The sequence below is a fragment of the Natator depressus genome, chromosome 18 (genome assembly GCF_965152275.1).
Source record: "Natator depressus isolate rNatDep1 chromosome 18, rNatDep2.hap1, whole genome shotgun sequence".
Taxonomy (NCBI): Eukaryota; Metazoa; Chordata; order Testudines; family Cheloniidae; genus Natator; species Natator depressus.
In genome coordinates this window covers 23,585,379-23,603,433 of record NC_134251.1, presented here as the reverse complement: position 1 = coordinate 23,603,433, position 18,055 = coordinate 23,585,379, and the positions used below count along the sequence as shown (strand labels likewise).

Genomic DNA, 18,055 nt, shown 5'->3' with positions numbered 1-18,055 from the left:
CTTGTTGATTTCAGACCAGTTCCCCAATTTGTCGTGGTCATTTTGAATTATAATCTTGTCCTCCAAATTGTTTGCAACCCCTCCCAGCTTGATGTCACCTGCAGATTTTATAAGTATATTCTCCACTTCATTATCTAAGTCATTAATGAAAATAGTGAATAGAACCAGACTCAGGACAGACCTCTGTGGAGCCCCACTATTAATGTCCTCCCAGTCTGGCAGAAAACCATTGATAACTGAAAAACTGTACTCAGAGTAATCAGTTGTGCACGCACATTACAGTAATTTCATAGCCACATTTCCCACTTTGCAAGTGGGACTGTGTCCCTGTGCATATGGTGGAGGGATGCATGCTCCCTGTCCATGGGGTTTGTGTGTGCATAGGGTGTGTGAACGCAGGGCATACAGAATCCTTAGCAGTCACAGGGGAGTTACAGGAAGCCCCTGCAATAGAGGCAGGTGGGATGGCAGGGAGCTATGTGGGAAAACTGAGGGATGCAAGGAACCCTTGGTGCATGCAAAATGCTCGGCTTAGACAAGCTATGAAGTGTGCAATTCCCCCATACCTCAGTTCACCTACCTCACAAGAGTTTTGTGAAGCTGTGGATTACTTTATGAACAGTGCTATACAATGGCAATTTGTTTTATTGTGACGAGAGTGTTGGGTGTCTGTGCTGTCAATGCTAACCAGTATTAACTAACAGAAATAGTATATAGACAGACAAGAACTGCTAATAAAAAAAAAAAAAAGATTTTAGGGCAGAAAAACCATCAAGTAGCACTCTAATCTGCAATATAAATGCCAAGCCTAAAACAACATTCTATACTGCAGAAGCAGCTTTTCAGAGGCAGTTCGTTCTCCTCTCAGCATTATGGGAGAAAGCTCTGCTTAATACCTGAATAGAATGCAGCACTGAATGCATAGATACACATTCCCCAACACCCCATGGTGACCCCAGCATTGTATTTTTGATATTCATCAGAGTTGTGAGGGGCTTTAGGATTGCCTTGAAACACCACTTCTCCCATGAAGTCTGTGTAGAACAGCAACATTCCCTCAAACGAGAGCCAACCTAGAAGAAGCCAGAAGCAATATTTATTTATTTAAATGGCATCTTTAAGCTCCCACTCCAAGCTCTGGGTGCTCTTACATATTTTAGAAGTCCCAGCAGTAAACAAATTGTGTAACATTCTATAATATACTCCACAGCTTGCCCTTATCATCATCATGGGAGTTACCTGAGACCTCTCTCTTTATATACTATACTGTAATCTGTATCAAAGTCAGTTAGCATTTTAAAGGTTAAAACCTACCCTTTGAACACCACCTGGAATCCCCAAAGGCAGACTGCACTGGTCAGAGCACTGATCAGAGCAAGAGAAACTACAAATGGGTTACAGAATTCTGAACTAGCTTCAGTTTCTAAATGGATTCAAGATCTAGCTTTCACATAGAGCACATCATAGTGGTCTAGTCTTGAGATGACAAAGGCATGGATTAGTGTACAAGGTCTGAGAGAGATGACTCCACTGATCTTTCCAAAATCAGATGGGAAAAGTGCTTTTAGTTATGGCGACTACCTGGGACTCCTGCAGCATACTCTAGTTCAATAAAATTCCATAGCAGCGAATGTATGTTGCAAATGGTGGCTGTGCTCCCTCACTCAAGGATGCTGATGCAACAGTTCATCTGATTCCTTCTGCCAACTTATTAATATCTCAGTCTTCTCTCGACTGAGCCTGACCTATCGAGCCTTCTACAGTCACTTGGCCACTGTATTAACAGATGGAAAGTGATGGCGGTGTAGAGCTGGCTGCCATCAGAATACTGAAAACACCACAGCCCATGTCTCTTACAATCTTTCTTACAGAGCCTCATGTACGCATGGAACATGAGTAGAAAGAGAGTTGAACCCTGTGTTGCCTCACATGGGAGTGTCCCTGGCACAAATAAAAGAGAATATCACCCATCATTACCCTTACAGCATGTCTAAATGAACACACATTGTGTGGCAAACTGGGGGATAAATCTACAGAGCTCCAGCATACTGCACGCTAAGAGTCTGTGCGCAGGGTCCACGTGAAGAGTTCCCTTTGGAACGGACAGTTAGTGGATGGCACATTGGAGCTCTGAAGATTTACACCCCAGTTTACTGAGCAGTGAGTTTCATCTAGAAATGCCCTTAGAGGCCTCTGAGCAAATAAACACTCATTCAATAAGAAGTCCAATACCAGAGGACAATGTCAAAGGAGGCTGATTTGTAAAATTTTAATGATAAAATTTTCAATTTATAATTTCTGCTCCTAGTTCAGTTTCTTGTGTCCTAGTACATATACTCAACCTAATCAGAGGTAGATTTCCTTAGTGCCGATACAAACAAGGAATTATTTTCTTACTAAAAATAAATATGTATTCATTTCTGGTAGAAAATAATCTAGTTATAGAAGAAACATAAGAGACTTTCTGGAGTTTGGAATACTATCAGTCACCTTCGTGGAGAAAATTAGGACTCAGTTAGTCAGTAGTCCTCAGCAAGGGACAACCACAATAGATCAAACACTTTAAATTATTAATCTGAACTAATTCTTAAACCATTTTCTTCTGAAGGAAAATATGATTACTTTCATGGTGAAAACATGACATTGTGCAGGTTTACCTAGGAAGTGGTTGATGCAGAGGTTACGCAGAGTCTTGGGCATGTGGCAGATGGTTGAACAAAGAAGTTTCATGGAAAGTGATTGCTCAGACATCTCACCTGATCCATTCAACTCACTCTCATACTTCACACCATTCAGCAAAATATTAGCAACCTGCACCATAAGAACTCCAAATCAGAAAACATAAAAACAAAGCTGTGTAATATTACATTTCTTTGTGGTCACTGACAGTGTTGCCATAAAAAGTAAACACTGAGAATAAAGATGAGTCTAGATTCAGTGGGGATGCAAGCAATGGAGTAAATAAGTTAATCATAAAATGCAAAGTAGTATTCTGTATACGGTTTTGGCTTTCAGTGGATTTGAAACAAGTATCTTACACTCTTCTGGATTTCTTTGGGAACCAAATTTAGTACTGGCATAAGTGGACATGAATCCCATTGAAGTGAATAGGAGCTGTCCTCATAACAGGGCTGCATTTGGCTGCAGGAATAGTAGGGCTGGTGCAGACAAAAGGACCTCCTTTAATTTACACACTCATGTTAGTTGCTTTTCCTGCTATTCCCCACACACGGGGTGAAATCCTGCCCGCACTGAAATCAGGGAAACCAGGATTTTACTCATAGTGGTAAATTACACTCATTTTGCACAGCTACTGAATGTCTAGTTCAGGGGTAGGCAACCTATGGCATGCGAGCTGATTTTCAGTGGCACTCACACTGCCCGGGTCCTAGCCACCGGTCCGGGGGGCTCTGCATTTTAATTTAATTTTAAATGAAGCTTCTTAAATATTTTTAAAATCTTATTTACTTTACATACAACAATAGTTTTAGTTATATATTAAAGACTTATAGAAAGAGGCCTTCTAAAAACGTTACAATGTATTACTGGCACGCAAAACCTTAAATTAGAGTGAATAAATGAAGACTTGGCACACCACTTCTGAAAGGTTGCCAATCACTGGTCTAGTTGGTGTATGTTAAAGTACTTCCTATTCCCACCTGCACCTTTTAAGACCAACTTACACCTAGCATGTAATTTACACTGCCATTTATGTCACTCCTGAATTTGGCAAAAGATTTACATGAGTGTTACACCTGTTAACATCAGGTTATCATTGGCTGAAGTTGGCTCATGTGTACAAAGGGCTGCCGAATGCATTCCCTATACAAAATGAGCTCATTCACAAGCCTGAAAACAGTAATATGATGGCAAAAAAATCCATTAAGCATGTTTCAAAACACAAAATGTATAACTGGGTCAAAAGATAGCAAAAGAAACATACATAACAGGACAGGTGCCTCATTTCTGCTCCCGTTATGTACCAGCACACAGAGGTCCCTGACCTGCTGCAGATTCCCAGGAAACCACTAGGTTTGGGGACAAGCCCCACAGCCTTTTCCCAAGAGCTGGAAAATCTCACTTTCCCTGATGAAAACATGGGCAGTAATCTTCATGAGGAGATGCTCACAGCAAAACACCCCCCCACACCCACCATTACTTTGGTTATCATTTCATGGGCTGTGAAACAATTTGTAGCTCATGAAAGCTTATGCTCAAATAAATTGGTTAGTCTATAAGGTGCCCCTAGTACTCCTTTTCTTTTTGTGTCTAACATTATTAACCTCAGAAATGCTGATGCACATAATTTGCCTCTGTGCCTTGTGTTATATTGTCTGAGGGGTGGGAAAAGGCCCACATTTTCCCTGGTGGGGAGTCCAAATCATAAATAATTTCCCGCAATCTCTTACTAATTTTTGTTCCCTAAATCTCTCTTATTAATAGACTCATATTATGAGTTCATATATTGTATTCCTACCGTAGCTTTCATAAACAAGCTGTTACAAAGAGCCCTTAATCACAAGTGTGTATAGACAAACAAAAAGTCAGTCATTACGATAAAAGTATATATTTAAGCATTTTAAAATAAAAGGTAAAACTATCTAAAGAGACTAAATGAATGTTCAGATTACATGGTCATGACATTGTTTCTGGAGATATTTTCTCCCCTTACCTGTTGGCTGAAGGTTACATTTCTTCTCCTGCTACTTTCTGGACAATATCCTGTTACAACATCTGGAATGGCCAAGGTCTGAGGCCTTTTCAGAATCCCTATTGATCGTGGCTTTATTGCATCCAGTGAACCCACCCTTAGTGCATCTCCATCTGGCCCTGGATTTACAGAATTCTCCCCTTGGTCCAGGATTCCATTTTCTTGACAGTAAAAGCCCTCTGGCACCCTGGGAAAGCTGACACTGATTGCCTGTCTGGGCAAGCTAGCTGGGATTGTTAAATAGCCGTCATACCCTCCTGTGAAGCAGTCTATGAGCACGCTGTCAATATTTGAGGTCCCAAATGATGATGCAAATTCATTAATTCCTGTCAAGGAGTTGTCTCTGCTGTTAAAACTGCCATATTTAGGTGTGAGTGGGCTGAGAGGGGAAATTGGACTTGTAAAACTTGCATATAAATCATGTGAGTTACGAGAATTGAGGTTTTCATTTACACCTTCCTCAAACAAAAGAGGTGGAGAAGGAGGAAGAGGAAGACTTGGACTCTTCATCACTTTTTTCTTCTTGCTAAAAGACTGCAGCGGTCTTTCTGGAATGCTAATTAGAGTCAAGACAGTAGTGATAGTCAATATTATTGCTGTGAAGACATAGATGACACGGAGCTGCCCTCCCACAGCTTTTCCAAAACTGGTTTTATCCCAATTTATTCCTCCAACAACATAACCAAAGCCACCTCCAAGACCTGTTGGGGAAAATAGATTAAGATTACCTTCCCCAGCCAATTCCTAAAGAAAAAAGGCAATGAAGCACAGCACCATTTGAATCATGAGTTCTGAGCTAGATTCCCAATTCCTAGCTAATCACTTTAAGGATTTATATCTCTTAAATACAATACAATAGCCTGCACCAAAAACACATTAATGATGAGATAGAGAGGGAAAGGGGGTTGATGCTGCACAAGTAACTGATGTAAAGAATCTGAAGCCAGCTCTACTTCCACATTTGTCAGCTCATTTTAGGACAAGTCACTTAATCTTTGTAAGTGTCAGAGTTCCCACCTGTAAAATGACAATAACGATGCTTACCTGCCTCATGGCATAGCTCTAGGATTAAAGTGCATTTCTCCTCTGAAAAGTGAAGTTAAAATTGATCCTTTATACTCAATAGGAAGCTCTTCTCTGTGTGTATTCAGAGTCAGGTTAGCTCAATTTACTGAATAATGGGCTGGCTACACATTTGAAGTGGCAACACTGTTTAAAACAAACACTATATAAAATATATACATTATACAAGCTCCATTCATGTGGTGACAGCCTTAGGCAAATGTCCTTTCTTTCATCACACACACAGAGCAATGCAGAAGTATGTTTTATAAATCTGGTGAAAGAGGAAAACTAAACTGCAGAATTTGATAGCTAACAATGAAAATAAAGATCAGCAGTTTTAGGGCAACCAGCAGGATTTGCCTCCTCCAATAAAGCCAATACAAATGGTATTTTCTCCTGAATACAGTATGATCATCTCCTCTCTGTAAATATTATTGCTACCACATCTGTTTGAGGGGGGGTCTCAGGAAGAGCTGTCAAGAATTTGGTTTATTTCTATTTTTACATTTGTTAAACTCTTTGACAATAAAACCCAAACTGATAAAGGGCAAAATATCACAAACTTACTATAATTTATACACTGTTTATTTTTTAAATTACTTAAGCTACCTATTGAGTTATACTTATAGTAGAGGAAAAGAGACAGTTCCCCAACCCAAAGCTGTATGTATCATTACAGTTCAAAGACCTATGGTATATACACACATTCGTGCCACGCTATTCTATATTGGAACTTGTCTGCTCATAGCTAAATGGCTATATACCATGCAAGAGTAAATAAAAGTGCATACCTGCTAACAAAGCATGGATGTTAAGCCCCCTGTCTTGATCCATTGGGCTACACACATCCATCATATAGGCATGACTGGGATTGTCTGCCGAATCTGCACTAAAGTCCATTAGGACAACCCCACAGATTGTGAGAATGATCCCCCACTTATGGTTATTCACAGTGTCAGCCAACGCGCTGCCAATGTCCCTTCCATTCAGCATAAGTGAGAGCCCCAATAATGCTCCTAGGAACAAGGAATCAAATTAGATCAACCGGGAGGAAAAAATTATGAAGGCCCATCCTTCCTTGCTCTCCAATTGTTATTCTACACCAAACTCAGTACAGCAGGTAGCATCATTCACAGTCAGATCACCACAGACTGGGGGTTCTGTGTGGTTTATGGAAAGATTTTGGATCTCTGTTCCCAACAATGTCCAAACTAACTGAATTATTTGCTCTTCTTAGATCCAATCTCAAAATTTAATGAGCACTTTCCATAGTTTGTTTGTTTGTAGAGTTTCCTTTCTGCTGACAGGCCTTCACATAGGACTAGATCTCTCCAGATAATTGAGCAGACAGGACGCTTCCATACATACATCTCTAGTTGCCCACACAGGAGGCAGTGGGAGAGTGCCATCTGAGGCTAATGTCAACACTAGAAGCTAGGGATATAGTTCCCAGCTAACATACATATACTCACACTAGCTCTCATCAAGCTATTGCAATTATAAATCATAATGTAACCACAATAGCACAGGCAGTGACAGCATGGTTTAGCTGTACTGAGTACATAGCCACCATTTTCCCGCAGGTTTGTACTTAGTACAGCTAAGCCATGCCTCTGCTGCTGTTGCCCATGCTACCATGGCTACACTACTATTTAGACTTGTGTTAACTCAATGAGAACTGGTGCGAGTATGCAAACATGAGTTGGGAATCACACACAGCTCAAAGTTTAGACGTAGCACTGTTCCACCCTCCTGGAACCCTATAGATGCCCCTCTATGGGAGCTCCACATAGAAGGAGTTTCATGGTAGGGTGTGGGGAATAGTAGGGGACTGTCCACACTCAGCAGTACCATCCACTGCAAATGCTACAGATACAGGAGGGAATGCTGTTTGAAGCACTAACTGCCTTTGCTTCCCCTTCCTGCCTGCTACTGCACAACAGTAAGGAGACCCAGCCAGAGGCAAACTAGAAGGCTCCTGCCTCTCTGGATCTGTCAGCCCCAGCAAACTCTAGAGAGCCCCATAACTCTCCCCTGGAGCAGGGAACCTCTCTGGCCCCCTCCTGTGGGAGCTTTCACTCTGGGAAAGGCCATATGAGCAATAGTCTATGTATTTCTCTGACCAATTATAAATTCCTTCTGCTTTTGAGGAAACAATCCCACTTGCTGACCTCAGCTTTTTAAGTGTAAAATTCAACCCAAACAGCACTGCACGCACCTCATTTTCAAACACTAACCAGCTAAAGCTCACAGCACCTCTCTTATGCAGAAAAGGAAACTGGTGTAGCAAAGACCAGAGATTCTACCAGAGCCACATGGCAAGTGTCAGGGCTGGAATTAGAAGTCAAGATCTTGAAGCCCAGTCCTATGCTTTTTTCACCAGCTGTGGCACCCACAGCCCTGCACAGCTGAGGGGAAGGGGAATGGGGCTTTTCAGGTCAGAGCACTGCACCAGTGAGGGTTGGGGAGAAGAGGGGGCCTGTCACCAAGAACACTGCCCCGGGGGAGGGGGGGTGCAGTTGGAGGGAGGCGGAAGGGAAGGAGAGGTTTTTCACTGACTAACATTTTTTGAGATTTAAAGTTATTTTTCTTTTATATTTAAAAAAACACACCTATTGCCAGGACCAGAATGAAGGGTCGCCTCCTGCCAAATCTTGATGTGCATCTGTCACTCCAGGCCCCCAGAAAAGGCTGCAGCAGGAATCCTGAAACAAAAATGACTCACAAGTAAGGGACATTTCTGTTACCATCCTGTTTCACCAAGACTTCATCATGGGAAGTTTAGAAGGCAGGAAATGCATCATTAAGGCAGAATGTGACCTTCTCGATCAACAGCAGTCATCTATGCCCAGATTTTAAACGGTATTAGGCATTGTTGTGCTTGGTGTTGCTATGCCTAATAGATTTAGAAACCTAAATTGTATTTTCAAAAGGGACATAGGCACTTGAAATTTTGGCTCCTAAGTGCCTACACAACTTTGAAAATGAGATTTAGGTTCCTTATAGATTCATAGATACTAAGGTCAGAAGGGACCATTATGATCATCTGGTCTGACCTCCTGCCACAGAATCTCACGCACTTCTGTGAAAAACCTCACCTATGTCTGAGCTATTGAAGTCCTCAAATCGTGGTTTAAAGACTTCAAGGAGCAGAGAATCCTCCAGGAAGTGACCCGTGCCCCATGCTACAGAGGAAGGTGAAAAACCTCCAGGGCCTCTTCCAATCTGCCCTGGAGGAAAATTCCTTCCCGACCCCAAATATGGCGATCAGCTAAACCCTGAGCATATGGGCAAGACTCACCAGCCAGATATTACAGAAAATTCTTTCCTGGGTAACTCAGATCCCACCCCATCTAACATCCCATCACAGGCCATTAGGACTATTTACCATGAATATTTAAAGATCAATTAATTACCAAAATCATGTTATCCCATCATACCATCTCCTCCATAAACTTAGTCGAGTTTAATCTTAAAGCCAGATAGATCTTTTGCCCCCACTGCTTCCCTTGGAAGGCTATTCCAAAACTTCACTCCTCTGATGGTTAGAAACCTTCGTCTAATTTCAAGTCTAAACTTCCTGGTGGCCAGTTTATAGCCATTTGTTCTTGTGTCCACATTGGTACTGAGCTTAAATAATTCCTCTCCCTCTCCAGTATTTATCCCTCTGATATATTTATAGAGAGCAATTATATCTCCCCTCAACCTTCTTTTAGTTAGGCTAAACAAGCCAAGCTCCTTGAGTCTCCTTCATAAGACAAGTTTTCCATTCCTCGGATCATCTTAGTAGCCCTTCTCTGTACCTGTTCCAGTTTGAATTCATCCTTCTTAAACATGGGAGACCAGAACTGCACACAGTATTCCAGGTGAGGTCTCACCAGTGCCTTGTATAATGGTACTAAAACCTCCTTATCCCTACTGGAAATACCTCTCCTGATGCATCCCAAGACCGCATTAGCTTTTTTCACAGCCATATCACATTGGCGGCTCATAGTCATCTTATGATCAACCAATACTCCAAGGTCCTTCTCCTCCTCCATTACTTCTAATGGATACGTCCCCAGCTTATAACTAAAATTCTTGTTAGTAATCCCTAAATGCATAACCTTATACTTCTCACTATTAAATTTCATCCTATTACTATTACTCCAGTTTACAAGGTCATCCAGATCCTCCTGTATGATATCCCGGTCCTTCTCTAAATTGGCAATACCTTCCAGCTTTGTATCATCCGCAAACTTTATTAGCACACTCCCACTTATCAGTTAAGTGTTGCAATGCTGAGTGCGGCAAGACCTAAATACCTTTAAAAATCTGGGCCTTAGGCGTTTGCACATTTTACTTCTTTGAATTTCCTGGAGTGGAAGCTGGGAACTATAGTACATTATGTAATGTTCAGCTGGTACCAGCCTGACCCAATGCAATCCAATCCACTTCAAAATAACAGTGGAGTTTGACAAAAAGTGTAAAATGAATGGGCAATTATTTTATCCTGTAAGGTGCTCTGTTCTGTATGAACAACTTCACTGCCTTAAACCGGAACTTCCTTATGAGGTTAGCCTGGGCTGTAGCAGTAAGTCAATGTGTAAATCTGAATGCTGCCTGGATTATACTGGGCCAAGTAGGGATTCAGTGACTGAGGAAAGGAATTATTTCTTCTCTTCTTCTGAAATCAGTTTTAAAAATACAAAGAGACAGAAGGATGTTACCCAAGTTGTGGAATAATACCTTCTGCTGCTCTTCCTGTATAGAAGGATACACCTTCCACCCCCTGTCTGTGCAGAGGAATATGCCACAACCCCAACAGAAAGCAAAACTCTGGACTGAGAAGTAGATTTACTCCATCCCTGGGATGCCTTGTTTAACTCAAAGCTATCCCCCATAGAATATCAGGGTTGGAAGGACCTCAGGAGGTCATCTAGTCCAACCCCCTGCTCAAAGCAGGACCAATCCCCCATTTTTGCCCCAGATCCCTAAATGGCCCCCTCAAGGATTGAACTCACCACCCTGGGTTTAGCAGGCCAATGCTCAAACCACTGAGCTATCCCTCCCCCCATCTTTCCACCCAGCTTGCTGACAGGCCCAGAGAGGTTTAGTCTCCATATTCTTCCCCCTCTTTCTGTTGGGTCAGTAGTGGTTAGTTCCTTGACTTCCTTTAAATTAATTTTTTAAATATACAAATGGAGTAGCCAAAATTCTGGAAGTATGTTGGTCGCAAATAAAAAATAGACTCAGAAATCAGTAATGAGAAATCCCTCTTTGGTCACATCTCGCCCTCCTCAGCCAGGGCCAGTGAGGTATATTCTCCATTTTGTTCTCTAAAATTATGGGTAGTGGTTCCAACTTCCACATCACATGTGTGAAACCTGTAAAGTAAATTAAATAGCAAAGAAAAGAAAGAACTCAGTGTCAAACTAATCCCTTGTGAAGTGGAAAAGCAGGAGGGTAAAATTAGCGTAAAAAAAAAATTACCTAGTATTGGGCTGATAAACCACACCATTCCATACAACTGATCCGGCAGCCCCATCTGAAGCAACACAGGAGTCACATAGGCTGTTTCCATGGCATAGCTGAACTCAATCCCAAAGAGAATACACCCATTAAACAGCAGTTCTAGGAAAGATCTCTGAGGGTGGAGATCCCCAAAGTCAATCAGATCAATAGGGCATGGTGTATTTGGGGGTGGTGGAGGGGAGGGGCGGATGTGTTTTCTCCTCTTTGGGTGTCTTTTAAAGTTGTTGGCACGATGACTGATGTGGCGAGTGACAGATCCGGAATAGCCTGAGATCTGAGACCTCCAGAATTCCTGACAAGACAGGCTGGGGAAAAGCACATCGCTGGGAGGGGTTGCTGCAGCTGAAGGGATCATTGTGAATATTCCTGGGAGGAAAAAAGCTGAGATTCAGTATTGGTACGAAAGAGAAATGTCACCTGATTTTAGCTGCTGAAGTTCTAGCCCATTTCTGATCATGGAGCATACTGAATGCCTCAGCCTTTCATAGAACATAAGATTTTAATGTAGAAAATGAATGCTGGTCAATTCAAGAACTTACTGTGCTAATAACCTAGTAGGGGACACACTGGCCCCTAGGGGCCTTTTCCCTCATAATGCCCTTGCAAGTCACTATAGGTCATGGATGACGTGGAACCAATATTGTGAGAGGGAAGGAAGCTAGAGTGCCAGTGATGGAGGACAAGTCCCCAGTCCGATCAGGTGCAGTAGAGCTGTTTGCTGTGGTTATCATGAAAGCTAAGAGGTTGTTCATTTTCTCCGCCCCGGCATTTTGTGAAGTCTGGGGCGGCAGGCCCAGGCTGCTGCCTTCCTTAGATATCTCTCTCTCTCACACACACACACACACTGTTTGAAAGGCCTTTTTATTTTAAATTAAGAAAAACAAAAAGACAGGACAAAAATAACATTCATCAGAGTCCAGCATCTCTTTTGCCTCGCAAACTGATAGCGATATACAGCTTCAGTACAGAGAAAATAGAATCATAGCAGAAACATAGATAGTCCTGTCTCAAAAATAAACTTACATTTATAAACTGGTCTATGTGACGATTATGACAAAATGCACCTGTTTGACATCTCCTCTTCCAGTGCCTCAACTTCATTTTGAGATTCACTTTCTACAACATTTTAATTTACTTCTTTCACCCAGGAAAGCCCAACATCTTTTTTTTTTCCTTCACATCGTAATTGGAAATCAGCTTCAGTTTCAGCACCTTTTCTTCTTTTTGAACCTTTACCTTATTTCTTCATTCTCGTCCTTTGTATGTCATTGGTTCCAATACTTTTTTGACAACAGGAAGGTTCTTGGATTCTTTGTTGTTTTTCCATCTAGTTTTGTGTGTGCTAAATCTTGTCTAAGTGTAATACATAACTGACTTCAGAAACAACCTCTGGTGGAGGTGTCTGAGTGGTATACTCTGGTGCAGACCTATGGGAGGACAGAATATTTGCAATACATTGGGTTGTATTTGCAATACAATGTTATACCCTCCTTTTCCTTAATGCCCTTTTAGATATCTGTACATGTGCCTTGCTAGCTTATTTGATGCTAGGTGAAAAGTATGAGTGCTGATTCTTTCCTAAGGAGTTTCAAATATGCCTTAGAGATTGATCAATGATTGTTATTGATACGATTTCTTCAGTCAGCAAACATTCGGCAAGGCCTTGGGAGCCTTAATAGCAGAAGAGTTTGTCTTACTGATATTCCAGATAGCTGGAAGCAGGACATAAGTACATTTGCTTATTTTCTCACACATTCAGTGCTTAGAGGCAGAACTCTGCTCTGCTCAGTGGTTACAAAGGGAGCAGAGACTGGCTGCAAGTCCCTTGCTGCAGATTCTCTTGGCCACAGGAGTCCCCAGTAGGTGCAGAACCAATAGATCCAGCTCTTAGGCTCCCCTCGTTGCAGCCTTTGGCGCAGGGTATGTGTTTAGAGGTAGAGGGCAGTGTTGGAAGGAGCATAATGTGGTTTGTCAATCCCTGACTAGACAATGATCCCTTGGGGACTATAGCTAACTGGTACAAGTTAGAGAAGTACCCAGATTGTTCTAACCTGTACCTGAAGCCAGGCAAAGAATCAGGGAACTGTAACTGGCTCTCTGACACACCCCTCTTTCACTCCGTGCTTTGTTGAGCCCATTAGAGAATCTGGCCCTTAGTCTTTGCCAGTGTTTAGTTGCCTCTTTGGCATGGGGCTGTTTCTGGCATGTTTTGGTGGCTCCTACATAACTCATTAACTAACTTCACTGTCTATGTCCTGGACTAAGCAGGCTACCAAAAATAACTTCTTGCCAAACTTTTCTATTTCACTCTGCCTTAGTGATGTTACTGTAAGTCAACAGCATCCTTGCATGTCATCTTTTTGGTATCACTATCTACATATCCCATAAACAAACAAACAACTTTCTATGTATAACACAATTTTGCTAGAGAATAATGACAAAGCGTCATCTACTATGTGGTTTGAACATCTGCAAAAAACATAATATAGCAAACCAGGGTCTTTGACCATCCATGGCTCTTTGGTTTCAATGGTAAGGTGCCGTCTGAAAGGAAATCTGTGCACTAATTTCAATGCTAATGATGTCTTTGTTTTCAAAGCTTTTGGAGTAATGTATCATTAACATTGCCCTCTGAAGACACGTAACTGATCTATTACTGATATGTAGCGAAGCCCACAGCCTATGTTTGCGTTCTGGCTGCTGCCTATGGAATGCCTACATTTGGATATGGATCTTATCACCAGTGAAAAAGGTGAATTATGTCTTAATTAAATTTGATTCTGTGCAAAATGCTGCTTAATGCTGCTTTCTCTATTTGTAATTTCTTAGCTTTTGATGACATTATAGAAATAAATGTTATGGGTACTTCTTGCCCATCTTTGCTTATGTGAGAAATTACTGCTTCCACCCTGACTGTCCAGGCATAACATGTTAACATTAGGGATTAAAAAACACCCAATGCATTGGAATTACTTAGATTTCCTTTTGCCACCTCATCACCCATACTATTTTTTTAACCAATACAGAAAGTGAGCTAGTTAATATTGATAAATTTGGAAGGGCAAGATAAATTAATTCAGAAGTGAGTTTAAGTGGCTCCAAATGTATTTAATATGTTGTAGCTCACATTTTATGCCAGTCCCATCAATGAAGGAAAGAGGTTAGACCCAGAGGACCTGTGTGCTGCATGACTGCTGGTATGGATGGTGATGAGGGGGAGGAGGGAGAACAGGAGAAGCCTCAGTTTCTGGATATAGTTGCTAAGCACACAGTGCCCCTTGTGCTGCTGCCACTGTCCCTGGTTGAGTGGTGGAAGGGGTAAAAATAGAAGTTGGTGGGCCCACTTTTCCCCTGGCACCATCTGATGCTCCCACTGCTGCAGCCCTGCCCATCAGAAACTTACTTCCCTTCTGGAAGAGTCCATATAGCATGGAATATTGAGCTATGGGAGCTGCACACCATCCAGTAATTAAACTATTTAATTTACATTAAAAGAGCACCTTCAAAATGTTTAAATAAAAACAGCAGAGGAGAACAAGCCATGTGAATAGGGGGGAAGTGGTAGACATGGTATATCTTGACTTTGGTAAAGCTTTTGATACTGTCTCACATGACCCTCTCATAAACAAACTAGCGAAATGCAACCTAGATGGAGCTACTACAAGGTGGGTGCATAACTGGTTGGAAAACCATTCCCAGAGAGTAATCATCAGTGGTTCACAGTCATGCTGGAAGGGCATAACGAGTGTGGGGTCCCGCAGGGATCAGTTCTGGGTCTGGTTCTGTTCAATATATTCATCAATGATTTATATAATGGCATACAGAGTACACTTATAAAGGTTGCGGACGATACCAAGCTGGGAGAGGTTGTAAGTGTTTTGGAGGATAGGATTAAAATTCAAAATGACCTGGACAACCTGGAGAAATGGTCTGAAGTAAACTGGATGAAATTTAATAAGGACAAATGCAAAGTACTCCACTTATGAAGGAACAATCAGTTGCACACATACAAAATGGGAAATGGCTGCCCAGGAAAGAGTACTGCAAAAAAGGAATCTGGCGGTCATAGTGGACCATAAGCTAAATATGAGTCAACAGTGTAACACTGTTGCAAAAAAAGAAAACATCATTCTGGGATATTTTAGCAGGAGTGTTGTAAGTAAGACAGAAGAAGTAATTCTTCCGCTCTATTCCGTGCTGATTAGGCCTCAACTGGAGTGATGTGGCACACACTTCTGGGTGCCACATTTCAGGAAAGATGCGGACAAATTGAAGAAAGTCCAGAGAAGAGCAACAAAAATTATTAAGGGTCTAGAAAACATGACCTATGAGGGAAAATTGAAAAAATTGGGTTTGTTTTGTCCGGAAAAGAGAAGACTCAGAGGGGATATGATAAGTTTTCAAGTACATAAAAGGTTGTTACAAGGAGGAGAGAGAAAATTGTTGTTCTTAACCTCTGAGGATAGGACAAGAAGCAATGGGCTTAAATTGCAGCAAGGGAGGTTTAGGTTGGACATTAGGAAAAAATTCCTAACTATCAGGGTGGTTAAGCACTGGAATAAATTGCCTAGGCAAGCTGTGGAATCTCCATCGTTGGAGATTTTTAAGAGCAGGTTAGACAAACACCTGTCAGGGATGTTCTAGATAATACTTCAGTCCCCTGCACTCATGGCAGGACTGACTACATGACCTCTCGAGGTCCCTTCCAGTCCTATGATTCTATGAAGTGATTCCTGTATATAACTCAAAAAATATGTAATGCACTTTGACATCATTTGGAATGAGAGGTTCTGCATAAATAGGAGATATTGGACTGAGCAGCTTTCATTTTGAGTATCCTTTACTTATGGGGTTTGGTAGATTGAGTCTAAACACTAATAGTAAGATTGCTTTTCCCTAGAGTTTTATCTCAGCTCCACCTCACAAGGGATAGAACCCATCCTCCTTAGCACAGGGGCCTGCCACTAAATTACGAACTTCCCTAAGGTAGCAAATCAGGTAACAGCTCCCTGAGAGTTAAACAGTTTGAGCGATAAACTTCTTACTGTATCTAAAGCAACTAGTATATAACTCTTACTTACATTTCACTTTTAATTTTTAAGATTTTTTTTTTACTGAATTTTTTAGTGTCACAAATGTAATAGTGTCTTACCTTTTAGTACCATGCCATTGTCCTGTCAACCAGGCACATGAATTGTCAGAAGGATGCATGCATGTACTTTATATACATAGGCTCTTAGTACCCTCATTTAAACAAAAAGGGTTTTTTTTTAAATATTGGAAAAAGAAACTTCTCTTGGGCCAAGACTTTGAGATTAATTTTCAAAGCACTGAATGTGCAGCTAATATTAATTTCACATGAAAATGTCAGTCTAGAACTCTGTGCAATGGGCTGAAAATTCTCCTATGCTTCTAGTTTCAGCCAAGAATTAAATCTTCTATCAGTGATACAGCAATGGAAATGCGGAGAGACCATCACTCTAGTGGAGGAGAGGAAGGCAAATGAGTCTAACAGCAGATTTGCCCAGACTGCAGGGTTCATTAATTTTTTTGTTCATTGTGTGAGACAAGCTTTGAATTGCAAATATAAAATATTTCCCAGCACTTTGTATAAGATATACAAGGGTTCTTAAGGCTTTCACCAAATGTTCTGAAATACAAGGTTTGTTGATCAAAATGTATTAATGAATAAACAGATTACTAGTAAAATCAAGTCTGTCACCCTTTCTATTGTAAGGAAGGCAATTTAGAGCCCAGGTGACCTATTCACCAACATGAAGCATTTGAAGCAAAAAACCACAAATCATATCAGCCCTTGTGAAATTTTCACAGTAATGGCCATCCTCCATTTATACGGAAGTCCATGTCTTACATTTTTATAAAATTTAAGACAGGACATTCTCTCTTCCGAAGGCTCATTCTCTCTGGACTTCCCACAGCAGGAGAAGTATTATCCAAGGAACTGCACAGTGATCTGACCACTAACTGCAGAAAGAGATGCAACTAAGATCAAAAGGTATCATCCTTTCCCTCCCATCCTCCTCTAAAATGTCACCCCATATACAGTATTTGTAAAGCTTCCTGTCAAAGGGCCCTTAAGCAAATGCCCAGAGCACTAAGAGAGAATGGATTGGATCACAGAAAGCATTGTATTTGTTCAGTATGAAATAGTGTTACCTGTAATTACAGATGGAGGAACATCCTTTTTCAAATGCTTATCTATGCCTGGATTATCCGAGGTACAGGTTCCTAGTCACTGCTGCTGTGGCTGAATCCTCCCTCCCTGTGTAAGGAGCCTGCCTTCTGGCTGGGGAGAATGGTGATGTCATCACTACTCTTGCTCTCCTTTCTCCCCAGCTTGCTGGGGCTCTGCAGAAAGCATCAGCTTTTCTCTGTACCTCAGCTATTGTTTCTTAAAGCTGCAGGCTGCAAGAACAAGCTGCCTGTATTGCATAACAATAGGACAAACTAACAGGAGAAATACCTGTGTTCTCTTATTGTTAAATATTTCCAGTCTTCATAAGAGAATTTTTTTGATCCCACAAAGGGTTTGTAATCAAGTATGACCATTTTTACTAGGAGGCTGCTGGTGTTAGCTGCTGTTTCAATTTAATAGTTTAAGTTCTATCAAAGGCTTCTAAAGTAAGAGTTGTATATTTGATAAGAAATCTATATAAACAAAGTCACTCACTGCATTAGTCACATGGCTTTTTAAATGCTACTTTGAAGTTACCCTCTACTTAGATTTACCACCTTGCTGATCAA

General features: G+C 41.3%; 1 protein-coding gene across 4 annotated transcripts in view; it reads right to left on the bottom strand.

Annotated features, from left to right (window-relative positions):
- SLC45A1 (solute carrier family 45 member 1) overlaps positions 1-17,654 on the bottom strand; it is a 30,588-nt gene extending 12,934 nt beyond the window's left edge. Inside the window, exons 1-7 of one of the 4 annotated variants that reach the window (XM_074975344.1) lie at positions 17,468-17,654; positions 11,249-11,656; positions 8,389-8,481; positions 6,568-6,792; positions 4,673-5,412; positions 2,658-2,811; positions 897-1,073 (exon numbers count right to left, since the gene is read on the bottom strand). In XM_074975344.1, coding sequence (XP_074831445.1) covers positions 897-1,073; positions 2,658-2,811; positions 4,673-5,412; positions 6,568-6,792; positions 8,389-8,481; positions 11,249-11,645 — 1,786 coding nt within the window. In that variant the 5' untranslated portion in view covers positions 11,646-11,656; positions 17,468-17,654. The remainder of the gene's footprint in view (positions 1-896; positions 1,074-2,657; positions 2,812-4,672; positions 5,413-6,567; positions 6,793-8,388; positions 8,482-11,248; positions 11,657-17,467) is intronic. The other 3 variants (XM_074975345.1, XM_074975346.1, XM_074975347.1) reach the window with 3 other exon arrangements.
- Between the last annotated feature and the right edge of the window lie 401 nt (positions 17,655-18,055).